The 27,017-nt window shown below is 40.1% G+C and overlaps 2 protein-coding genes across 5 annotated transcripts in view; one reads left to right on the top strand and one right to left on the bottom strand.

The window, feature by feature from the left end:
* Positions 1–1,697: 1,697 nt before the first annotated feature.
* Positions 1,698–17,824, bottom strand: LOC143299799 (splicing factor 45-like). 4 transcript variants are annotated; one of them, XM_076613240.1, is made up of 13 exons: positions 17,641–17,824; positions 15,048–15,157; positions 13,689–13,762; positions 13,212–13,301; positions 12,653–12,861; positions 11,105–11,196; positions 9,891–9,950; positions 8,543–8,573; positions 8,105–8,256; positions 7,255–7,337; positions 6,033–6,131; positions 5,341–5,413; positions 1,698–2,532 (listed from the first exon to the last, which is right to left on the bottom strand). In XM_076613240.1, exons 2-13 carry the CDS (start codon positions 15,109–15,111, stop codon positions 2,426–2,428), a joined length of 1,134 nt encoding a protein of 377 aa, XP_076469355.1. In that variant the 5' UTR covers positions 15,112–15,157; positions 17,641–17,824; the 3' UTR covers positions 1,698–2,425. The 4 variants fall into 4 exon arrangements, with proteins under 4 accessions (XP_076469355.1, XP_076469353.1, XP_076469352.1 ...); XM_076613238.1 differs by having other exon boundaries at positions 11,105–11,193; positions 13,212–13,304; positions 17,641–17,821; XM_076613237.1 differs by having other exon boundaries at positions 13,212–13,304; positions 17,637–17,817.
* A 7,009-nt stretch (positions 17,825–24,833) lies between these two features.
* The window catches only part of LOC143299389 (uncharacterized), a 393,740-nt gene continuing 391,556 nt past the window's right edge, over positions 24,834–27,017 (top strand). The window contains exon 1 of the mRNA XM_076612563.1: positions 24,834–25,319. Coding sequence (XP_076468678.1) covers positions 25,277–25,319 — 43 coding nt within the window. The 5' untranslated portion in view covers positions 24,834–25,276. The remainder of the gene's footprint in view (positions 25,320–27,017) is intronic.

Genomic DNA, 27,017 nt, shown 5'->3' with positions numbered 1-27,017 from the left:
TCTGCTGTCCAGTCTATTCGGGCTGGAATTCGATTATACAATTTATAGTAGAGAGTGTTTTGCCCAAGTTGCATCCCCGGTCCCTCAATCAAGAGGGCCTTAGGACTCATAATTGGGAAGGTTCCCAAAGGCTACTTAGGCCTAAGGCTACAGCACTAAGTCCCAGTGCAATTTGACTTCTAGTCTGAGAGACATAGTCATTCATGAAAGACTAAGCTGCAAATGATTTCCCTTTGCAATTAAGAAACCACTGATAATACAGCTCTCACCTTGCAGTTGGCCATACTAAAAACGTATGTCAGATCAGTGCCTTGATGTCAATAGCCAGTACAACACATCTTGAGCCACTTACCTCCCTGCCCCGCCCCGCTCCATCCCAGACTCAGTGCGCACCACACACAGCCAGAGGCCTGTCATGGATCCGGTCCCCTTTCTCACTAAAGAACCTTCAGCAAAAATTTTCCCCATGGAAACCCTCTTCCATTTGGGAATTCCATCACTGAATGAGACTCAGTGACCTGTGGGCACATGAAATGCACTTCCACAGCCTGATCCAACCCAGCCATTGACTGCCGACAACTTTCTGCAGGTTACTCCAACAGGCCACACTCAGGCAGAGAAGCCACCAAGCCTTCCGTATGCCCCTTCGTGATGGTACCTACCTGGGCAATTACACAACCCTGTCCCAGAGACACCGGGGACATCAAGTCTTTTGTTGCCAAATGTCTGCCATCCTATGCATAGGCAACATACCAGTGCTGTCATTTTTTGACAACGTCAAAAAAGGGGGGGGGCCAGGGTGGGGGGAGTGCCCATCGCCTGTCAGCTCGCATGGAGGAGCTCCACAGATCTGGCTGTCATGCCTGAGGCAGGCCCAACACGGTGACCTACCTCTGTCTCGTGCCACAGTTTCCTTCAAACACAAAAACCACTTCCACTATCGGCCCACATCCGTTGTGGAATCATCAGATCAAACCACATGCGCACCTCCTTGCATTGACGCTCATCCGCGCTCATCTGCTCAGCTGTGGTCCACAGACCTCCCCCACAATACAGCTGTGGACCTCTGTCTTCTTTACCCGCACTAATGTCCTTAGGCGACACAGTACACTCTACTTTCGTCAAATTCTACTTGAGGGACACCTATCGCCTAAGGGATAATGGCTCATCGACTTCTACCAGAGAGATGTCGCACGCCTGCGGGTTGATGGCGCAAGAGCCATCGCTTCTGTGGTAGCTGCACAACAGACCATCACAGCTCACAGACAGTAGAACAGGCGAGCCCTCCACCTTGTCGCGCTATTCTGCACTAGTTGGGTCACGGTTAAGTATGTGTAATTAAAAGGAAATTTTCTATCTAAAATTACGTTTAAATAACATACTTACCGTGACCCAAATTTAAGACCCTCCCGTCCTCCCCGCTTCCTGTTCTTCCTGCTTGCTGCGCTGGTGATGGCATATAGCCGTCAAAAGAGGGCGATAACCAGCGGGACAAAGGGGAGGTTACCTACTTCTTTACCAGCCTTGGAAATTATTAATTTTCAAAGACTTTTCCAGACTTCCAGAACTCTCTATGAATCTTAAAAAAAAAAAAAAAAAAAAAAAAAAAAATCAGTTTCTTCTTTATGTATGTAGATACAACCTTTCTTCAACAGGTCAAACAAAGTCATGATATCACACACAGCTGAAGAAGAAAGGATCTGCAAAAGTTCCTTTTATTAAATGTGTACAAAATATTTTAACTTTTTCAAACAGTGCTGAAGAGTATCAGCAGACCCACAAACAAAAATATACCCAGTATACAACTCCCTGGAAACAAAGAGTACAGCTGCCCTAATGGCTGGGTAAAGACCCTCATACACATGAAACCATGCTTGTATATGTGAGTGCCTCCACCACCCCTCCCCCCAAAAAAAACAACAAAAACAGTTGACAGAATCTCTTAACTCAAACTAAAATCAAAGTAACCAAATCATGCACTGGTTTTGTGTAAGGGATTGTATTGCAAAGTAACTGAGCTATGTTGAAACTTTCCAAGATAAAAGTCTAAATCATCTCAATATTAAATCAGAAACATTCTGTCTCTCTCACAATCAGTGAATCACAACATTCATGCAAACATAAACACACCAGACAAAATGAGGCTGAAAAATCATTTTGGTTGTAATTTAATTTTGAAGTGAAATGGTCATTTATAAAATAAAAAAAAAAAAATAATAAAAAAAAGATAAGAAAAAAGAAGTGAATCACTGTGTATAATTTTCTGATGACCACGAAATGATTCTGTTCACATGTCCTTTAATGGGATTCATGGATGAACATGAAGAGAGGGATGACATTCAATTTTAAAACATGCACACACACACACACACACACCCCTTCAATCTACACAATACACACACTCTCTCTCACACACATTTTTTATTCATTCCACGGGGCAATCCAACTCGCTTCGACGGAACTTATCCAGGTTGTAAAAGCTGCCTCTAACAATGCGCCCTCCGAAATAACGTCCGTTTAAATCCACAATAGCTGCACACAGAAAAAAAAGAAATAGGATACAAGATACAATATATACAAGATACTTTCAGTATCTCAATATGAGAAATTTTCATACATCTACTGATAAAAAGGTAAGATATTAAAAACAAAACTACAGAAATACAACTTGAAAAAAGAAATTGCTGACATGTTTACTGATGAAAAGGCAACATATGTAAATATAAAAATCATAAAGAAGACCATGGGCATTTCACCCTGAATGACATACTGAATGTGAAACTAACAACATTTTCATTCCATTTTTTTTATAATTAAAACATTAATAACTGAAACAAATCTATTCAAATGACAACTTGTTGGGTCATGTCCATTTAAATCCACAACAGCTGAAAACAGAAAAAAAGAAAAGGAAAAAAAAAGAAAAAAGAAATAAGATATTAAAAAAATGAGACTTCATCTATGAAAGAGAAATTGTTGCCACATTTCCTTCAGAAAAGGTGAATTTTGGAACAAACAATGAAGCAAGCATAATAGCTCTGAACAAAAATATTTTTAAAAAAAGATACAAGATACCAGAATATTATTGCTGAAAAAAGAAACTGTTGACATGTCTAATACAAACAAAACTGCAACAACAACAAAAGAAAGCTATGAAGAATCCATCCACAGAATGGCACATAATAAAGTAACACTGACAGTATGTTCTTTCCACTTTTTATGATCAAAACCTTTGGGACTGAATCAGATATGCCTGAATGAAATCTTGCCAGACCATGTCCATTTGAATAAACACATAATAATGATAAAATAATAATAGTAATAGCACTTTCAAACCTCTCAAAGCGCTTTAGAATAACACGTCAATCAGACATAAAGCACTCAAGAGCGCACACACACACACACACACAGAAAAAAGTGTGGAAGAAATAAATGTGGAACCATAGAATGTTGTTCAGTTGTTCACACATCAAAAGGCACAAAGCACTGTGCAAATGAAAGGATTTCTGACAAACCATGCTCTGTGAAACCCATATACACAAGAGGCTGCTGGCATAATCAAATAATAATATAATAGATCTTGTTGCTGGTTTTTTTTCCCTTTCATTTTCACTCTTCAGGTCACACTGAACAACATATGAGATTTGAAATGTTATATCTGCCTTGATCCATGAACAGGAAAGATGTACTTGTGTGAACCAAGGGGTATAAATGTTAACCCGGAGAGCGCGATGAGCCACGATCGTGGCTTTCCCGGTAAAGTGTTTACATAAGGTCCGACATCGTACGGCTATGCTCAGCAGCCTTCGTAAAACTGCCTCGTTCTGGTGTTACTGCCTCCCTGCTTGTGTTTGCACAAACTTTGACCGAGTTTATAAGTCCATATCTTCGTATTTTTTGTAAACAATGAGTGACACTGAAGTTGACAAAGCTCAGGAAATGAGTGACCTTGTCACTAGTGATGATTCATTTGCTGACAGGGATTCTGGTGAAAACAGCTTTGTTATTTTGACACTTGGGCATGCTGGCTTGCTTGTTGTTCATTCAGTTTTGTGTCTCCAGCCACAAAAACTGGGGGGTGGGTGATGGGGGTGGGGAGGGGTGGTAAAGTGGGTTAGGCATGGGTCTATTGCGATTTCTTGACCAAATCAAGATAGAAAACTGGAAATTATTTTGATTTAAAGCATTCTTGCTGCTTTTGAAAGCAACATGAGCTAAAAGAAAACATTTATTTCTGTTTTTGCCTGTGATTGCATAAAGTATTGTAGATGTGCGAGTGCGTGGCGTCGGTGGGTGTGTCTCAAACAAATAATACAATGCTTATAATTTCATTGTTTCAGTTATATTCATATCATGATTCTGCAGCCAGAACATTTTTTGTACAGTTTAATTCCAATTTTGAGATTTTGACTCTGTAAAAGATGTGAAAATACCTATAAATATTGTGGTTGATGTTTTTGGAAAACGAGTGTGCAAAATTTGTTAATTATATCCTATAGAATATCTCCAACTACATACAAGGCACAGCTTTTTTCTTACTTTTATCTGATTCTTCATTCACTCTACTTTCCAAAAATGTATAGGTTTACCTATTTATTCTTACTGATAAGCATACAAATGCCCCAAATCAGAGCACAGGTAGCGGAGGCAAACTATCCCTTTGTTTTAAGCATGATTTCTGTAAGTATGTTTTGTTATATCCAGCACTTTCAGGGTTAAGATCTCTGAGACATTTTTGACAAAAGTGAGTTATGGCAAATCAATGGTTCATGGTAATTTTCTATTCTAAATACTAAACTTTCACAGGAATTTTGTGCTTAGCTGAAGCGATTTTACCATTATTAAATGTAACCCATTTTGAGCGGTTTTTAACTCTATTTTAAGGGGGTTTGTACTTTATTTTGATACATATCTAGTTGCTATAAAAGTACAGCCATCTTGGTGGTCCAAAACATTGAATGCAACAAAACACCCATTCAGCTTGTACTAATCAGAGAGCAGCTCTTTCTGTTTCTGCCCCCACCCCCCAACTATGCAAGGTAAACAAAGAACATGGCAGTTTCAATCAAGTGTTGTTTTGTGTCAATATGGGTCATTTCACATCAATTTTTCAGCCTAACTCTAAAACAGAAGGGTGGATTACACGAATCAACAAGTGTTGATTTGTGTTCAAATGGGTCATTTCATATCAATTTTTCAGCCAAACTCTAAAACAGGAAGGTGGATTACACATTACAAGTCATTTCTCACCTGCCTGTACTAAAAATACACAATAAGTTTCATTCAAAAAAGTCCAAGAATTGAGGAAACTTAAGCTGGAAATTACCACTGTTCATTTACCTTTTATCGCCGACTCCATTCGTTCAAACTCCACAAATATCCGCACTGCCTCCTCCTCAGGAACCTCTGGTAACTGCAAGCAACACACAGGCTGACATATAATACAGAGCTCACAGGTCAGGATGTCAGTCACCTGTATCTGGACCTCTTCCTCTGGGGAATGCTCTAATTTTGTTTGCAAAATCAATGACACTGCACTCAGTCTCATTACACTCTGGTCTCTTTCAACCAGGTTCAGCAATCAAGGGGTTAAGTGGGGACTAAAGATATTTCAAATTTTAAAAATATCTATTTTCACCTTTTACACAGGCACAGAGGATTTTTTAAAATGATTAAATGTTCCTATCTTCACCCTCTACACAGGCACAGAGGATTTTTTTTTTTAAATGATTAAATGTATCTTCACCCTCTACTCAGGCACAAAGGATTTTTTTAAATGTTAAAAATATCTATCTTCACCCCCTACACAGGCATAAAGGATTTTTTTAAATGTTAAAAATATCTATATTCACTCTCTACACATGCACAAAAGATTTTTTTAATCGCTGAAAATAGGTATATTCACCCTCTACACATGCACAACCGATTTTCTAATCGTTAAAAATCTCTACCTTCACCCTCTACACATGCACACACGGGCACTAACAGTAACATCCAATACTTGAACTATACACATGGCTCTGACAACTGACCTCGTAGATGACGACCTTGATGACTTTGCCGTACTTGGTGCACTCCTCAGCTGTCTCTGGCTCCAGGTCATCATCCACCTCTCCCGGCCCCACCATGTTCTGTACAACAGTCACCACACACTGCACCTCATCACCCACCTCTCCCCGACCCCACCATGTTCTGTACAACAGTCACCACACACTGCACCTCATCACCCACCTCTCCCTCCTGCCCCCTGTTCTGAACAACAGTCACCACACACACTGCACTACATCATCCACCACCCCACCACCATGTTCTGTACAACAGTCACCACCACACACACTGCACTACATCATCCACCCCCCCTCCCCCCTGACCTCTGCACTATGTTCTGAACAACATTCACCACACTAACTGCACTACAGCATTCCTTCTTCAACTGGAAAAAAAAAAAAAGAAAAAAAAAAGAAAAAAAAAGAGATGAAGTATCTATCTAATAAAGAAAATTAGAATAATAATAATGACTCAGTGCTTTTTTTCAAATAGCTCAAAGCACTTTATATATACACAAAATCTCATTACTGATGTTAAAACAACAAAATAAATAAATCTTAAAACTTCAAAGACTACATGACACAACTGGTCTAACTCACTTGCTCACACACACACACACACAAACACAGAGCATGGATTGTACAGTTTCAAACAATGGTGGTCGAAGATATCAGTACTATAGATGGGTCTTCAAAGAAGATTTGAGAGGTGTGGAAGTGGAGTGTCTAATGGTAACACATTCAACCCCAGGGAGTTTACAGTCTAAGCAGTCCTCCCAGTCCTCAATCCACATCACTAACCACTTTGCCACAGTGGCTGGTACTGTATTATTTTGTCTTTGCTCACAGCTTTTTGTGCCCTGCGTTTGCGCAAGTGGAACAGCGTGACTGAATCAAAAAATTTTTTTTTTCCATCAAAGTGGAAATTTCTACAGAATTTTGCAAAGGACAACTCTTTTGTTGCCATGGGTTCTTTCATGTGAACAAAGTGCTTGCTGCACACGTGACCTCAGTTTGTTCTGTCATCGGAAAGACCCAGTCTTCCCACAGTTTACTCAGTTCTGGATGGAGCTGGCCAACAACCACCTCTGCAGCCTGTTCTGCCAATGACTGTGTGTGTAAAGCGCTAAAAAGTCTGGTCTCTCCCTAAAGGTATGTGGTTTATATGTACCAATACTACTGCTACCACAAGTACACAGTGACTCACCGTCAGCAGAATGACTTTGGAAGGGTTCTTCATCAGGTTGGTGTTGGAAGGTGGGGGTGGGGGCGGCATCTCCGGGGCCTGCACTGTAAACAGTGATCAGCACATGAGACAGTAAGTTGTGTGTGGGGGGGCGGCGTGAGGAAGGGGCAGGCTGTGGGTTTGTGTATGTCTGTTTGGTGTGGTGTGTGTGTGTATTTGTGTGTTTTGGAGTGTGTGCATACATGATATATATGTCAGAGTACATCCTGCACATGTGCCAGTATGCTTACTGGAACTTATTTGTCACGCACACAAAATCAAAACAAAACAAAAATAACAACCAAAAAATCAAAACAAAAAACACAACAACAACAACAAAGGAAATTTTCTATCTAAAATTACATTTAAGTAACATACTTACCGTGGCCCTCTAGTGCAGACTCTGGCAGGGGTTTGACATTCCTGTCCTGTGCAATCTACTATCCACCCATGCGGAGAAAACGAAAGTAGCTACAGCCGATAACCTCCCAGAAGTAGGTAACCTCCCCTGTGGCCCCCTGGCTAGCGCCCTCTTTAAAGTTTTTATCTTTCATCCGCATATGCTTTATACCTCCACACACACATCTTCCAAATAACACCCACACATACACACACACACTGCACACCCCCCACCTACACATCGTCCAGACACACACGACCATCACCCAATCACCCACACCCCTCACCTACCCATCCCCCACACACAAACCATGCCAAATAACATGCAAAGAATTCAGAAAACTACCCATGTTTGGGCAGGTTATATCTATTATTACCATCATTATCATTGATATTATTCTCATCATTATTTATCATTAAAAGCACCACGTACGTTTTGGCAGGTCCTTCTCATGGATGATCTTGCCACCTCTCTTGCTGGTCTTCTCCACGTAGAGGGCAGTGCTCATGCCCTGCTCACTCTTCCCCAGTCCCTGACCCTCACGGTATCCATACTTTGCCATGATCTTGGTCGCCACAGAGTTCCTGCAGCAACAACACACACATTCCCCATCAGTTATCATTCTGTTCTAGTTACAGAGAGGTGGAATGGCACCCAACAAGGAAGCAAATGTCTGTGGGATTCGAGTCGAAACATAATATGGACAGACTTTAACTCCCCCCAACTAGACCTCTGGCATTTATCATTAATGTCTATAATCCAACCAACTGCACAGGGCCATATTAGGACTGCCCAACTAAATCAAACATTACATAAAACACAAAACTCTGCCACAAACACACATCAATAACCACACTTTACGATACTCACAGCATGTTCATGCCCTCTGGTTTCTCCACGGCTGAAACAATTACCAAAACACCATACGAAAAAAAAAAAAAAGCAAAACAAAAATCAGAATATTCTAGGAAATGGAACAAAGTAAACAATAACTCTCTGAGGTATGAGTATATAAAAGACTAAACAAAAATTCAATGCACTTGAACAGTGTACACAAACATTCTATGAGCTTGTACAGACTGAAACATATTTGAATAAAGTTTTGAAAAGAAAAAGAAAAGAAAAGAAAAACAAAGCATCACAATTCAATGATTCCTTGTTTTCTTTTTTTCTATTTTTTGTTCTTGCTTATTACATTATAAATAATCTATTCCTGTGTCACACGCACAAGCTAATCCTCTCTTCACACACATGTATGCACCCAAACACACACACATTCACACACATGCATTCACCTACATATCATGTAATCATAAATTACTGCACACAAGCATGGGCAAGCACACATTCAAACATAGCCACACAGGAAAAAACACAAACCTTTTTACAGGGTTCCTACAGATGTGACCACACAAAATTCCAGACTTTTCCCAGACCAGACTAAAAATTTCCAGTTCATTTTCAGTTTCTCAAAAAGGCATCACTGCGTTTGGACAAATCCACATACTCTACACATCTGCTAGGCAGATGCCCAACCAGCAACACTACCTGAAGCGCTTGTCAGGCCTTGTGTGCATGTATATAAATTTGTGTACCTGTCAGAGTGAATTTATTCTGAGGAATTTTGCTAGAGAGGACAACCCTCCTTGCCATGGGTTCTTTTCCAGTGCGCCAAGTGTATGCTGCACAATGGACCTTGGTTTACCATCTCATCCGAAAGACTCGATGCTCAGTTTGATTTTCCAGTCAAACTTGAGAGAAAGTGCGACAGCAGGATGAACCTAGACCTAGCCTAGACCCTCACAGATTCTGTATTGGCAGATGAGTGTCTTAACCATTCTGCCACCTTCCCTCACGAACATTTTCCAGTCCAAACACAAAGCCAAACTGATCTGAAAATTTGTCTGCAACACTGCTGAAAGACTGGTGGATATTTCAGTAATGGTGCTCAATTTCAATCGCTTCTTGTCTTTCTGATTGTTTATTTGTTTAATCAAAAGCATTAGGCTCTTTTGCTAAATGGTAGTGGTCAAGAGTTTATAAAATTGCAATACTTTTCATGACCATGAAGGAAAAAACATATTTTTCCAAGACATCCATCCCTGGAAACTTCTCTCATTTCCCCAAGACTTTTGCTGACTTCCATGACTCTGTATAAACCCTATATAATCCTTTAAATGCTATTTCAATTTTCAAAACATTTGATCACAAAACTCACGTTTGATATCTGTGTCTTCCAGGACTGATGGAGGAGGAGCAATGGCTGCCCCACCAGCACCTAAAACAAATAAAAGAGAGACATTCTACTACTACTACTATTTTAATTTATATAGTAGCTCCTTTCCATGTTAAACATGCTCAACTGCATTGTACAGGATTCGTGACTCTTTACAGCTTCAAACAGAAAAAAATGTATGCAAACAGGGATTAAAAAAACAAAAAAAACAAAGACATCAATAATCAGCCACTTCACACCTACAAACAATGGGAACAACAGTGGAGTTGTCAAATCGTTTGACATTCAATATGTGGGTCCTGGGTTTGAATCTCGTTAATGGCGCCTTGTGGGTAAAGGGTCAACATAATATGTGCAGACCTGCTTGTGCCTAAACCCCCTTCATGCGAATACACACACAGAAGATCAAATATGCTGGTAAAGATCCTGTAATCCATGTCTGCATTCGGTGGGTTAAGGAAACAAGAATATACCCAGCATGCACCCCCCCCCCACCCCACCCCCGAGTATGGCTGCCTACATGGCTGGGTAATTAAATAAAACAGTCTGTAAAATGTTACATGTCTGTCTGAGTGTGCATGCCTGAAATCTGATTGAGTGACAAAGGAAAAGATTGATGAGTGCCCAATGGCAGTCATCAGTCAGCTCTACCCAGGTAGGCAGCCTGTTGTGCAAATGAATTTGTGTTTGTAAAGTGCTTAGAGCTTGGTCTCTGATCGAGGTTAGGTGCTATGTAAGTATCCATATCATTCATTCATTCATGCTGAAAGAGACCGATTTTTGTTGTTTTCAGTTCTGGCAAAGATGAGCCAAGGATTATCATGGAACCTTGATACATTCATGTACCCCCCGCACCCCCCCCCCACACACACACACAATGATGATGATCAGCAAATAACGTTACTGACAGGAAGGAATGACTGCAGTAGCAGAATAAATCAATCACGTGTCTTGTCATGTGTTGCAGAAAACAATTTCAAGGAATGACAACAAGTCATGGATATTCATCACATGCACACAACTGTAAACACAGAATAATGCATGTTCAAATGCATATTCCTATAATTGTTATCCGTTACATTAAATCCAACGATGCATAATTAACTATTATGTTTTCACATTTAAATCATCAGTTTTATTGGTCAGTTTGAAGAACAGTTTGTTTCTTTCCAACCAGTTCTGTTCACAGCACTTACCTTTGCTTCTGTCTATCTCTTCTTCATCCTCCTCTTCTTTCCTCTTGCGTAAGTTGTCCAACTCTTTTCCATCACCTCTCTTGAGTCGCCTGCTTTCCAGCCAACAGAAAATACAGACAGGTCATCATGTCTCACTCACAGTCACACATTATCTGACTGAGACTGAGATTTTTAAAAAGTTCCGTGTTTAATACAAGAGAAAAAATGTACATGGTAATAATAATAAAAATTATAATAATCTAACAGTACATTTATATAGTGTTTTAAAACATCTCAAAGATCTTTACACTAGCATGTTAGTCCGACACAAAGAACCCAAGTACACATGCACACACACACACTCACACATGCATGGAAGAAAAAGATGTGAATCCATAAAACGAAGACTGTGGAATGAAGTGCTATAATTAAGACAGGGCTGCCTGAAAAGGATTGTTTTTAGATTTAATAATACAGATAATTATAATAATATAATGATAATGCATACTGACGCCAACACCTCCTAAACAAGAAGCTCGCATTTAAATTTAAAGTTATACATACATAAATATACATACTTTCCAGAACCACATACCATATACAAACAAGCGTGTGCACACACAAACACACGAGCAAGTACACATACTCACATACACACACAAACACACAGAGCCAGCAGAATTCAAACAGCACATTAGTCAGTAAGATGGTAGGTGGATGGAAGAAGTGTGTTTTGAGAGACATTCTAAACTGAACTGAGTAATTCACATGATGGACAGAGAAGGGCAGTTTGTCCAATACTGCTGGGCAAACCCTCAGCTTATATCACAGACGGACACAAGCTTACAGCTGGGCCAACAGGAAAGTGAGAGCTGTATGATCAATGGTTTCTCCATTGCAATGGGAAGTCATTAAGACTATAAGAGCTTAGTCTTTTGTGAAGGACTATGACTCTCAGACTTGGAGGCAAGGCTGCACTGGCTCTTAGTGCTGAATCCTTGGGAGTTAGTTGACCTTTGGGAACCATCCCAATGCCGACTGTCCAAAAACCCTCTTGGCTGAGTGAGTTGGGATGTCACCTGGGCAAGACACTCTCGACTATTAATCAAATTCTAGCGCAGATAGTCAGGACAGCAACTGCATCCTCTGATGTTGTGATGGTCACAGTTGGACATGACTGACTATCATACTGGGCGAACAATGAGAGGAAAAATAGCTCTAACTGCAGGAACTGTCACCACTCTGCAATCAGCAGCAAAGCGTAAAGACAACAACAGAGTATAGATCAAAAGTGACAGAGGCATGTGGGTGCAGTATGGTATATGACAGTACAACGCCTGGTAGCTAGTTTTCCTCTATGCTGTGAAAGATGGACAGCCAGTGCTGTTTGTCAAGAAGATGAATTACATGCTTTGTCTGGATCCTCTCAGCATTATCCTTGCAACAAAATTCTGGAATTTTCTAGAAGTTTTTGTAGGAGACAGGCAGGAATTCCACACAAAACTTCCTCTACAGGGTGACAAAAACCCAACATTAAGACCCCCCCACCCCCCTCCCTCCCGTCCTAACCTCTCCTCAATGTCCTTCCGTCTCTCCTCCTCCTTCCGCTCCTTCTTCTTCTTCACCAGCTCCTCGTACTCATTGGGCACAAGGGGGTTGTACTCGTCCGTGACCCCCGTGAAGGAGGGCACGGCCTCCGACCCGATGAAGGGGCTGGGTGTGGCAGGAGGGAGTGAGATGGGGGCCAAAGGGGCAACAGGAGCCGCCGCTCTCTCCATCTGGTATGGGATACATCAGAATGCAAACGTTTCATAGAGCAATGAATGGATGATAATGATGGTAATAATCATACTAGTATTGATAATAAAAACAAAAATAAAATACTGCTACTGATAATAATGGTACTGCTACTATTACTACTACTAATGAAAATGAAAATAATAATAATACGATTTATTCTTCTAATAATGATAATGAAAAATAAATCAACAGCATAAAATGAATTGCATAAACCAAACACTGATGAATGTGATCAATATTTACCCGATACAAGTCCATTTCAAACAAAGTGAGTATGGCAAACAGCAATGCAGAAGGAAAAACTAGAGGGGTGGTAAGGCAATCCTACCCGCCCAGTCTGCAGGTTGAAGCTGATTGGTCCGTCATCTGCATGGCGTTTCAGGTCGACCACTGGTGCCATCACGCTCTGTCGCTGTTTCTGCTGCAGAGAGATCGCAGTTTGTAGGGTGCCGTTAGTACTTGCTCATACCCCCCACCTCCCCTTGCTCCCTTCTCTCTCACTCCTTTTTTAACCCCTTGACTGCTGCTCACACACACACAAACACACATACGCACGCACGCACGCACACACACACAAACACACATCTACCCTTGTCTTATCTTGTAATGTTTGTATTGGAAATTTCCCAAATCCTACATGCTTTCACTCATTTCACATCATGCAAATTCTGAAAATCAAAAACTGAATAAAACAAAACATCAGATGAAGATATTTTCTATATTTTGCAAACAAATTGTAAATTGTCTGCCTCAACCGATATAATTTGTTGCCTTCACAAGGGCAGAAGAGAAGAAAAAAGGTTACCTTGGACTGGAGAAGAGAGGCTTTTTTTGCCTGAAGCTGAGACTGAAGCAGTTTGTAGCCTGGGGACCAGCCAGCTAAACAAACACACAAGGCAACGTTTTTGTTAGGGATCTGCCATCTTATATATATATATATATATATATATAGAGAGAGAGAGAGAGAGAGAGAGAGAGGCATGTATGTATGCATATGTATATATATATATATATATATATATCCATATTATATACACATACAAAAACATGTACACATACACATGAAAATCAGGAAGGTTTTATTCTAAGTTGATATATTGGTGATAAGTTGAGAATAGTGTAAGACATTATGCATTATTATGAAATGCATTATAAATATCATCCAACAGATTTTAAAAAAAACTCATCCCAAGAACAAAGTATCAAATACCTTAAAAACTAGAAAAGATTCACGTATCTTGTATTTGTAGTAAACAGTTGAGTACCCAAAACTTTTGAGATACAAAAAGGATGCCATCAGGTAGATCCATTTCCACTCTTGACTCTTTGTAGTGCTTAGAAATCCCAGTGTGCAAGAATAGGGATGATGAAGATATCAAAGGCATAAGTATATTACATTATTAGACACTCACACTATCTTTAAAATCAATAAGTTTTTTCAGACACTATCTTTAAAATAAATAAGTTTATTCATGATATAAAATTCACATAGGTGGAGATGAAAACCTCATTGAAATTTGTGGATCTGAAGATTCTTAAGGGCTAAAAAATAATTACGTAAAACACCGAATGTTTGATTATGGGGAATGAAGTAATCAAATAACCAATATCTGCCAGAAAATAAACTGAAGTGCCCCCCCTCCCCCCTCTCCATCACCCTGCCCACCCACCCCCATCCCCCCAAAAAAACCACCAACAAAACAACAGCAACAACAGGGGTATTTGGTTAACAGATGACATAAAAAATAACTCCATTAGACCTTGAGTCTGGATACAAATCATTTGGATTAGAAGATAAACAAAGGTTTAAAAGTGTAGATGTATTTATTAAGCACATAAAAAAAAAAAAAATTAAAACCCCCAAAACCCACAGCATCAAAAGGGCTGTGCATGGTGACTTTCTGCAGAAAAATATATTCTAATATAATATACATGTGTGTGCATGTGTGTTACTGAAGCCTGACTGAACAACATAGGAAATGCATGATGAGCGCCTAAAGGCAGCTCTCAGTCAACTCTACCTAGGTAGGCAGCCTATTGAGCAAACACATATTTGTAAAGTGCTTAGAACTTGGTCTCTGATGGAAAACAGGCACCCTATAAATATGAAAATAAATATAGAGTTACTCAATTAGTCAATAAATTAAATACAGAGATTACTCACGAACTGTTTTGGAGCTGCTGGTGCCCTCTTTGTTGTCGATGTCCAAACCATCATACAAAGACATGGTGACTATGCTGACACTGCTTCAGTTTTTCCAGTCTACACTTATACTGTAAAATATACAATGTCCACACACACACACACATTCAATCATGTATTATATATAATAATTAAAAAAACCCATATGATTACATATAATGGCAATATTGATATATATTATGTCATTTATATTATGAGTAAATGTCCTCAACATTTGAATGGGCTAACAGTGCCTGCAGTAATGTATTACTTTACTTTTGATGCTGAATAATTGTTGGCAGCATCAAAGAGACCATGGACACAGAAGTATAAAGCCTGCTCAGCATGATTAGTACAATTCTTATATTTTCATCAATCTAAAGCACTGCATCAATAAGTCATCATTTGAAATAGTCACTTGTTTTCAGTCACTGCAACAGCGCTGAAAATGAAAATGATAATAGTAATGTGGAAGTCTGGGAAACCCACTTCTGAAAAAAAGGGCTTCTTCTGTACTACTACCAATATTTACATAAGAATCATTACAAAATCAGTAGATCTGTTCCTGTTTGGAAAAAAAAAAAAAGGGGGGGGGGGGGGGGGGGGGGGGGAGATTTATTGTTTATTTTAGCAACGACAACATAGTAAGTTAGTTTTACTCTGTGTTTATGACAAAAAGACGCCCTGAAAAACATGCAATTACTTCAGCTCTGATGAGAAAATTTTTTTTAAACTACGGCAAATCATGTTTTTGTATGAAAGTTGGAACCATGACTTTAACTGAATGGTAACCATTCTACTTAGAACTGTTCTTATTCTATAATTTATTCTGTAGCAACAAAGAAGGGAGTTTATTAAAAGCTTCTCAGCTTTTTTTGTCTCCACACTACTATTTCTACAACTGAAAAATCTTTACAAACTATCAAGAACTTATCCTCTTTTTCTTCCAACATGTTCTTGTAATCTAGATCATGGTCTATGGGTTGTTAACCCGGAGAGCGCGATGGCTTTCCCGGTGAAGTGCGATGGGCCACAATCGTGGCTCTGTTTACATAAGGTCCAACATCGTACGGCTATGCTCAGCAGCCTTCGTAAAACTGCCTCTTCTGGTGTTACTGCCTCCATGCTTGTGTTTGCACAAACTTTGACCAAGTTTACAAGTCCAGATCTTTGTATTTTTTGTAAACAATGAGTGACACTGAAGATGACAAAGCTCAGGAAATGAGTGACCTTGTCACCAGTGATGATTCGTTTGCTGACAGGGATTCTGGTGAAAACGGCCTTGTTATTTTGACACTTGGGCATGCTGGCTTGCTTGTTGTTCATTCAGTTTTGTTTCTCCAGCTACAAAAACTGGGGGGTGGGTGATGGGGGTGGGGTGGGGTGGTAAAGTGGGTTAGGCATGGATCAATTGCGATTTCTTGACCAAATCAAGATAGAAAACTGGAAATAATTTTGATTTAAAGCATTCTTGCTGCTTTTGAAAGCAACATGAGCTAAAAGAAAACATTTATTTCTGTTTTTGCCTGTGATTGCATAAAGTATTGTAGATGTGCGTGTGCGTGGCGTTAGCGGGTGTGTCTCAAACAAATAATACAATGCTTATAATTTCATTGTTTCAATTATATTCATATCATGATTCTGCAGCCAGAACATTTTTTGTACAGTTTAATTCCAATTTTGAGATTTTGACTCTGTAAAAGATGTGAAAATACCTATAAACATTGTGGTTAACGTTTTTGGAAAACAAGTGTGCAAAAATTTGTTAATTATATCCTATGGAATATCTCCAACTACATACAAGGTACAGCCTTTTTCTTACTTTTATCTGATTTTATATCTCCAACTACATACAAGGTACAGCCTTTTTCTTACTTTTATCTGATTTTTCATTCACTCTACTTTCCAAAAGTGTATTGGTTTAACTATTTATTCTAACTGATAAGCATACAAATGCCCCAAATCAAGCACAGGTAGCGGAAGCAAACTATCCCTTTGTTTTAACAATTTAAGCATGATTTCTGTATGTATGTTTTATTATATCCAGCACTTTGAGGGTTAAGGTGATAGTATCACTGATACTGATGCACAATGACAATCACAGGCAATGGTAGTGGTGGTTGTGTGTAATGTAGTGTAGTGTAGTGTAGTGTAGTGTAGTGTAGTGTGTAGTTTAGTGTAGTGTAGTGTGTGTGTGTGTGTGTGTGTGTGTGTGTGTGTGAATGTGTGTGAATTTGTCTGTGTGACGCCTTGTGTGTGTGTGTATGTGTGTATGTCTGTCTGTGAGTGTGTGTCTGTCTGTGAGTGTGTGTGTGTGCCTGAGTATGTGCGACTGTGTTACTCTGTGTGTGTGTGTGTATGTGTGCGCGTGTGCGTGTGTGTGTGTGTGCGGTAAGTCATACACTTGGAAAAGTTTCAACCATACAATTGATAAACTAAGGAAAAAATTGATCAAGTTTTTTATTGGATACTTCGCACATTTATTCGAGAGATGGATTTCTGCAACCTAAAAACAATGTATAATGTCTAAACGGAAAAACAAAACAAAATATATTTTATAAAAATACTCACAAACCTCACTTTCCGAAGCAGACAGGAAACGAAGTTCTGTGCACATCCGGTAAGAACAGTAACGCTTACGGAATAGTACACAGAAACCTATGACGTCGCTGAATCGTCTGCAACCATCTCTGCGAACTCATGAATTTGAGACCATACAGTTTCAGTTTCAGTAGCTCAAGGAGGCGTCACTGCGTTCGGACAAATCCATATACGCTACACCACATCTGCCAAGCAGATGCCTGACCAGCAGCGTAACCCAACGCGCTTAGTCAGGCCTTGAGGGGTGGGGGGGGGGGGGGGGGGGGGAAGGTGAATAAATAATAGATAAGCGTGCATAAATAAGTTTATAAATAATTACAATATAAAAAGGTAGTAGTAACAACAATACTAATAATAATGAATAAATAAATAAATAAGACAACATTGATGATAAATAAGCAAATAAATGTAAAACATGAAGACACATTCACACATACACCCACACATGCCGGCATAACAGATATGCACCAAAAATGCAGTTTCACAGATATGAAAGCACAGTCAAATACACATAAGAAAGAGAGAGGGAGAATAACATGGTAGCAGCTGAAAACAAGTGCAGGCAAACACATGTGTATATATAATGCCATATGATGGTGAGTATGAGACCCGCATAGACACCATGTAATATTTTCTGGTGTCTATGTTGAAACTGAACTGACATACTGTGAAACTATGTAGAGTTGCCTTGAGACAAAGATAGATTTCTTTAAATCAACTGTAACAAAGTTATCGTGAATTAAATCATTTATATAACAAAAAATAAATGGGCTGTATCACCTAATTCACTAGATCCTCCGTGTGATTGGCGGAGTGAACGCTTGATCATTTTGTGTCAATAGCTCCCTGTTACGGCAGTTGCCCGTATACTCCGCTGGCCTTGCCTCCTTGATTGCTAAATAGTGTGTGAGTGTGTGTCATCGAACTCAATAGTGTGGAGGGGAAGAAGGGAGGCCGGCCGCGCGCCAGCAGGCCGCCATCTTGCTGGAGGGTACTGCCTGCTGCGAACGCATCTCCCTCCCTCTATATATGAATCTCACTGGCAGTTGCGTTGTGGCTGAAAATTACCTATGTTCACAAAGAAGTAAATAACACTAGCATCAGTTTTACTTTGAAATCTGTTCCTAGAGAGACTGGTGTAGGTGGTGGACTTGCTGTGTCAGTCAAGTGTTTCGGGACAGTTTAGCTTGCAACATACAAGTTTCTACCCAAGACCTTGATTTTAAGTCCTTTGAAGTGTGTTAAACTCGGCTGCGCTACGAGAACCAGCATGTTACATTCCTCACAGTCTATAGACCACCACCAAACAAAAAGAACACACCGGCATATGGAACATACCAGTTCACCAAAAAAGCACTGCAGTATAGTTTTCCAACAACCGTCGCCAACAAATCGGATAATACTAATAATGACAATCACAGGCCTTATGTAAAATTTACGATTTGGGTCCTTTTCAGTTCTCTGTTTCATATCATCCATTAAAAGCTAACATAAGATATATTTATATTTTGCCAACATTTGTAATTACCAATGACAATATTTAGTTCAGCACATCCATAGAAATTAATAAAAAAAATGTTCTCACCAATGCATTAACATTCGAACACCCCATTTCGGCCCATCGAATTTTCATGAGTGTCGTCTGCTATAATACTAAGGGAAACCACCAGTATTACTAATTTCACTCCAGAGTAATTGTCCTTCGACGACGTCGACGGTTTTTTCGGCACTTTTCCTCGCACAGATCACACACACACACACACACACACACACACACACACACACACACACAATAAAATAACCCAAAAAACCAAAACAAACAAACAAACAAACAAAAAACAAAAAAAACAACAACAACAAACAAACAAACAAAAAACAAAAACAAACAAACAAACAAAAAACCCACGAAACCCCCCCCCCCCCCCCCCCCCCCCCCCCCGATAACATTGCCATGATGATAATAGGGGCCCGAGTAAAATTAAGTAACGGAAGAAGACATATTATACAACTACAAACTTACATTATGTCTGATATTATTTTTAGATATCCTTCTCTTTTTGGGGGGTGGGGGTGGGGGGGCGGAACTTCAGTCACGGTAATGTAAAACAATAAACTCGATTGGTTCTGTTAATTGATTCAGTTAGCCAAGCAGTTGGATCTTTTCGAATTAACAGAAAAAAAAATCAAAAAGAAGAAAGAATACCCACCAGATTACAACCCCTGTTCAATACATAAAGATGAACTACTTCAGGAAGGATAAAACAGAGGTTGCTTCCCTTGGACCGGGACAAGTGGAATTTTCCCTCGTTTAAAATAAAATGTTAAGCTGGATTATGACCTCTTGTAGGTTCACGCTTTTTGTTTTTGCAAATTCCGCAGATTTCGCATAGCTTTTCAAACCGCGCAAAAGATTTCTTTCTAGAGCTTCTGTTTCATGGTGGAGACAGATTCCGTGATCAGTGGACACACGAAAAATTTCAGTTTCAAGGCCAAAGTGTGGACACTGAATACGCCGCTGCACCACATCTACGGAAGAAAAAAAAGAAACAAAAAGAAGAGAAAAAAACAACACAAAAAACAAGAAAATAAGAATGAACGAATGAAAAAAAAAAGAAAAAAAAAAGGGCGACGGGCAGTGACTGACCATGCAGCCGGGGTTCATGTTTCAGAAAACCACTGTAACCTCAACATTTCCACTGTAAACAACTTAACATTGACAAACCTCTGGATTCTGATCATACACTGGATGCAGCTCTCTCTTTTCAGGCCTTGTAAGCCTAAGCTACAGGAATAAAAGAGAGGAGGGAAAAAATTAGATACAGAATGTACAAAACTCACAGATAATAAGTGATTTGAATAGATAGATAACTAACAAACCAACAATCCAACAAGTTAACTAGATATCTAACTAAACAAACAAAAAAAAAAGAAGAAGCAAATCAGTAGATAAAAACAAATAAATAGATAAATAACATAAACAAAAATAGACGTACATGAACTGATGAAGTGAATGAATGAATGAATGAATGAATGAATGAATGAATGAATATAAAATGATAAATAGACAGAAAGAAACAGTCAGCGAACAAACTTTCATGCAGAGGAAGGATTGGAACTCAGGACCCTCAGATATAGAAGGTCCAGAGCTTTAACCACTCAGCTGTGGCACCCATGGTCTTGACTGAGGACTGAATGATAAACTGAGACCTATATGACCAAAGAATTCTGCATTCGCTCAATTGCAGACAATTTGCTGTTTCGACAGGTTTTGCTCGATATTTTCCCTATCTTTAATTTGCGATTCTAATTTCAACATATCTTGTTGCTTTCTGTTTTTATCATTTATCATAATCATTTCTGTGAAACTGTCTATATTGTTTCACCTTCACCTTCACCTCTCCCGTAGTCTGGGTTCAGACCGTTGGGGCACCGCTGCTGACCTGACCACCACCCCTCTCCACTCTTCACGGTTTTCTGATTTCCTCAGGGCGTCACCGAGCGTCAAGCCTGTCCACCCCCGGATGTTGTCTTCCCATCTCTTCTTCTACCGTCCTCTCCTTCTGCCTCCTTGTACGGTGCCTTGCAGGAACGTTTTGGCAAGACCAGATGATCGGGAGATGTGTCCATACCACCTAAGTTTGCGTTTCTTCACTATGGACAGAAGGTCTTCGTAGGGTCCAATACTTTGCTTGATTCTGTTCTTCACTTCCGTGTTAGTGATGTGGTCTCTGTAGGAGATGCCAAGTAGTCTACGAAAGCATCTCATCTCGACAGCTTGGATTCTTCTCTCGATGTCTGCAGTCAGGGTCCAAGTCTCGCAGGCGTAGAGCAATATTGATATAACCAGGGAACGCATCAGTCTGATTTTTGAGCTGAGAGCGATGTTTTTGTTGTTCCAGATGGTGTTCAGCTTGTTGAGTGCCGTTGTTGTTTGGGCAATTCTCGAGAGTACTTCTGGTTTAGATCCTTCATCTGACACGATTGCTCCCAGATATTTGAAGCTGTGGACTGTTTTAAGCTTTTCGTCGTTGACTTTGATGTCAATGCTGATGCCGTTGGTGTTGTTAGTCATCAGTTTGGTTTTCTCCGCACTGATTTGCATTCCATACGATGTGGAGGCTTTGTCCAGATGTTTGACCAGGCTTGCCAGTTCTTCTTTTCCAGCCAGTCCATCAATGTCGTCGGCAAAACGTAGGTTTGTGATTGTTCTGCCGCCTATGCTGACTGTTCCTTCATGCTCTTCCAGTGCGTCAGTCATTATTCTTTCTAAGAAGATGTTGAAGAGTGTTGGGGAGAGTAGACAGCCTTGTCTCACTCCGACTGTGGTTCTGAACCAGTCCCCGATGCTATTGTTGAGGTAGACGGCGCTGGTGGCTTTGTCATAGAGGTGCTGTATCAGTCTGATCAGGTTGGCGTTGATGTTGTACAGATTCATGGTAGTCCACAAAGCTGCATGCCAGACCCTGTCAAATGCCTTCTTAAAGTCAATGAAGACGTGGTAGAGGTCTTGTTGGTGTTGATGGTACCTCTCACATAGCAACCTCAAGTTGAAGATTTGTTCAGTTGTGCTCCTTCCTGGTCTGAAACCTGCCTGTTCTTCAGCAATGATGTTTTCTGCTTGTGGTTTCAGTCTGTTAAGCAGGATCTTCAACATGACTTTGCTGGGATGACTAATCAGGCTGATGGTGCGGTAGTTTTGACACTGCTGGAGATTGCCCTTTTCGGGAAGGGTAATGATCAGTGATTGTGTCCACGGTGTGGGCCATTCCCCTGTTTGCCAGATCTTGGTGCAGATTTTCAGTAGCACATCTATCATAACTTCACCCCCTGCTTGGACCAGTTCTGATGGGATGTTGTCCACTCCTGCCGATTTCCCTTTTTTCAGCGATGCTATTGCTGCCTCTATTTCTTCACGGAGTATGGGGTGATTACTGTTATCAGTGGCTGGTGGAACATTCAGTATTGCTGGATCACCTGTGGTCTGTATGTTGTATAGCTCTGAGCAGTATTCTGTCCATCGCTTTAGGATGTCTTGTTCTTCTGTTAGACATTTTCCATCCTTGGTCTGGATGTTGGACATAGTTCTACCTTGTCTTGTGTTGGTAAGTTCTTTCACAACTTGGTAGGCTTTCTTGCTGTTGTTTCTTGTCAGGTTTTCCTCTATGTCCTGGCATTTTCCTTCAATCCAATTCTCCCTTGCCTTCTTCATGCTTCTCTTGATTTCGGTGTTAACTGCTTTGTACTGTTTTGCCCCTTCTTCTTCATTCTTTTTCTTTTTCAGGTCTCTACGTTTGTCACATATATATTGTTTACGTTATTAGAAAAATGGGATAAAGATACAAGGTAAATGATTCCCTCTCCATCCCTACACACTCTCCACACACACACACAGACACACACACACACACAGACACAAACACACACACACACACACACACACACACACACACACACACAATGTGAAACACAAGCGCATACACATACAGACACAGACACACAGACACAGACACACAGACACACACACACACACACACACACACACACACACACACACACATCACCACCTCACCCATATCTCTCCTACCATCCTGACAGGGTTTTTCAATTTCGGATGGGCTGCATTGAATTAGGCACACAAAAGTAAATAAAATATGAACTGTCAAGAGATACATTCACCTCCATAGCTATAATGGCCGGTAACCTGAACCCGACCTGAACGGACATTTCCACATATCTTCTGTCATTGATCCTTTTATACATGTCCTGGGGATACTCTTTATTGGGGGGGGGGGGGGGGGGGGGGGGCAAAAATATCCAAAGAGATTGATATTCTTCGGCAAATGAAACGACAAGACAAACAGATACAGACACAAACACACAGACACACGGATAATAGCACACAGAGACGCACAGAAACAGACAGACAGACACAGACACAGACAGACGCAGACTCAGACAGACAGACAGGCAAACACACACACACACACACACACACACACACACACACACACACACACACACACACACACACACACACACACACACATACACACCAAACAAGAAAATCATACACGCATGGAAATACATACTTACATACATACATGCAGACACACAGACAGACACACACTGCATACACATACATACACGCACACATACACACACATACCTACGCACACGCTCATGCACGCTCTAATGCACACACACACACACACACACACACACACATACACGTCCACACGCATGCAAACACACACACACACACACACATACACACACTCGTACACACAAACATACACACACACACACACACACACACACACACACACACACACACATACACACACACACAAAGACACAAAGAGACACACAGCGGACAGACATACAGACACAAATACAGACGCTGGCATACATACACACATAGACACACACATACACACACGCGCACTGGCACGCATACACGCACGCACGGACACACACACACACACACACACACACACACACACACACACACACACACACACACACACACACACACACACATACACTAACACACTCAAAGAAAGAAAAAAAAGAAAAAAGAAGAAGAAGAAATCAGACGAAAAGAAAAGATTCCTTTTGAAGTATAAGAATCATAAAGACAGAAACTAAAGAACATAATAAACATGAAAAATAACTAATAACTGAACTGTGTCAGCCACACTCATCATGTGAATCCGGAATACAACGTAAAGATACCAAAATCCACACACACGTTCAAAGCATCTCAAGAAAATCTATACAAAAAAAAAATCACCCAACAAACAAACGAAAAAAGCCAAAGAATATTACGACTGACGAAAGAAACGATATAATGACCTCTTACATCAGCATACTTTTCAAAAGTAGGCTAGAATTAGGACACTGAAATTATTTTGACAACACACACACACACACACGATGGCCACCCCACACCCGCAACTGCACCAAGAATCATACCCACAAACACGCCTCTAACATTGGGGAAGGGGGCCATTTTTAAACCCCTACACCGGTCAGAGCGAGCAGGCAGGCAAGTCTGCCGTCATCAATGTGTCGCTGTTTCCGCCCCCACCCCCTCCCACCCCTTCCCTCTAGCTGCTAGTCTGGCACCGCGGCAGCGGAGAAACGGAATGATCCAGTGCCAGAATCCTATCCTGCTACCCTGTCCCAACAACTTGCCAGGCCTGATCAGCGACATGCATCCCTAACTCTCTCTCTCACTTCTGACTGGCTCTGTGAAACTGGTATTGCTGGGTTAAAGATAATAATAATAATAATGATAATGATAACGATAAATCCAATACTGTTATAAAAGTTGTTCTGCGATCGTTTTTTTTGTTGTTGTGAAAGTGGCATCACTGGAGAAGAAAAATCCTATACTTTTATAAAAGTTTGTTCTGCGATTATTTCGTGAAAGTGGCATTCCCGGAAAAACAGCTGTATATAAATATTGTTACTGATTTGCGGATCGTTTTTGAACGTGTGTGATTTCTTTGGAGGGGAACTTCAAAGTTCTGTTGTTTTTCTGTTTGGAGAATTTTCCTGTTCGGAGAATCATTACTGTGAGTGATATACTGTTTTTTGAAAACGCGATGGGATCGATCTGGATCTTCGTTCTTAATTTGTGTGTTCTGGGTAAGTAGTATTTTGTGTTTTTGATTGGTAGTGTTGGCGCTCTTTTGATTTTTGTCTTGTTATATCTGTTCTGTTTGTAGTTCTTTGCCTTCAAAGCGCGTCTGCTGTGTGGTTTAGGGAACTGCTTTGTTAACCGTCGTATATGTATTTCTCTGTCGTTTACTTGGCTCTGTCTCTCTCTGTCCCTGTCTGTCTGTCTGTCTCTTTCTCTCACTCTATTTCTTGCTATCAGTCTCTATATTTCTATTAGTCTCTTTCTTTCTGTCTGGTTCAACCACTCTTCCATGTGTGTGTGTGTGTGTGTGTGTGTGTGTGTGTGTGTGTGTGTGTGTGTGTGTGTGTGTGTGTGTGACTGCCTGTTTATAAAAAGATCAGTCTCTCATTCTCTCAATGTGTTTCCTCACTCGGTTCAATCTCATCCACCCCCCACCCCCTGCTTTTTACTCTCTAAGAAACGCACGCACACACACAGACAGACAGACAGACACAGCCACAACCACACACAACCACACACACAGCCACAGCCACAGCCACAGACAGACATATATATATATATATATATATATATATATATATATATGTATGTATGTATGTATATATCATAAATACACACAGACAGACAGACACACACACACACACACACACACACACACACACACACACACATATATATATATATATATATATATGTATGTATACAGTATCTCGGCCCATCTATATCAATCTATTTATATATGTACTCTCTCTCTCTCTCTCTCTCTCTCTCTCTCTCTCTCTCACACACACACACACACACACACACACACACACACACATATATATATATATAAACACATGCATTGTCAAAATTACTACTTCATTATTTTCATCTGAAAAATAATCTCTCTTCCATCAAACCAAACAGAAAAATTGCACACCAGACCCAAATGATTTCATATCTATAATCTTTAGTTTCACTTTTGTCCAAACGTGTCAAAAGACACTGTAAGCTCAGGTTACATACGAAAACCTCTGTATTACCCAGCCCAGTCAGTATGTGAACCTCATAATGTTTTTTTAAATTTATTAATTTATATTTTTGGTCAACCTTTTTAGGTCAAAGTGAAAACTCATCCATCAAATCTTGCGAAGAAGAAAAATAAATTTCTATAACATATGACACGCACGTAGTATTGTTACCATCAGCATAGAATTTGAGACATATTGCTGAGTATCTGAATGTTTGACAAACATAGCAAAAAAGCGAAATCGTTAATACTTTCCTTACAATGCATCATACAACTGGTTTGGATAATGTGAAACATGCCTCGTCATACGTAGGCTCCATGCAGTCAGGTGTGTTTCTGGACTTCAAGAAGGCTTTTGATCTTGTTTGATCACTCCGTCACTCTACAGAAGCTGTCTCATCTCTAACAAAGTAGCTGTAATGCTCTTTCCTGCAAAATGTCCACTCAGAACTACAAAGAACTTTTTGCCGGAAGAAGGCAGATGTAAACAGACATTGCAAGGCAGACACAATTTTCGACAAACTAACATTTATCAAGGGCAGACAAAGACTTCATTAAAACCCGCTGAGCAGGTCTAATGTGAACATGTTTGATCCCTGTGAACCAGTTATAAAAAAACGTAAGTATTTTTTGCAAGTTGAAAAATCATTTCAGTGGGCATTAATATTCGCTTGCGAAAGAGCGACATGTT

Source organism: Babylonia areolata, chromosome 25 (genome assembly GCF_041734735.1).
Source record: "Babylonia areolata isolate BAREFJ2019XMU chromosome 25, ASM4173473v1, whole genome shotgun sequence".
NCBI classification, from domain to species: domain Eukaryota; kingdom Metazoa; phylum Mollusca; class Gastropoda; order Neogastropoda; family Buccinidae; genus Babylonia; species Babylonia areolata.
Note: the sequence above shows the minus strand (reverse complement) of the source record. Positions and strands in the feature narration are given on the sequence as shown.

Excerpts from the sequence above, each read along its gene's own strand:
- LOC143299799 (XM_076613237.1), bottom strand. The coding sequence starts at position 15,111 with ATGTCTTTGTATGATGGTTTGGACATCGACAACAAAGAGGGCACCAGC. Across the intron at positions 13,305-13,688 it reads CCTCTCTTCTCCAGTCCAAG|CAGAAACAGCGACAGAGCGT; the intron begins GTAACCTTTTTT and ends ATCTCTCTGCAG. Across the intron at positions 2,533-5,340 it reads AATGGAGTCGGCGATAAAAG|CTATTGTGGATTTAAACGGA; the intron begins GTAAATGAACAG and ends TTCTGTGTGCAG.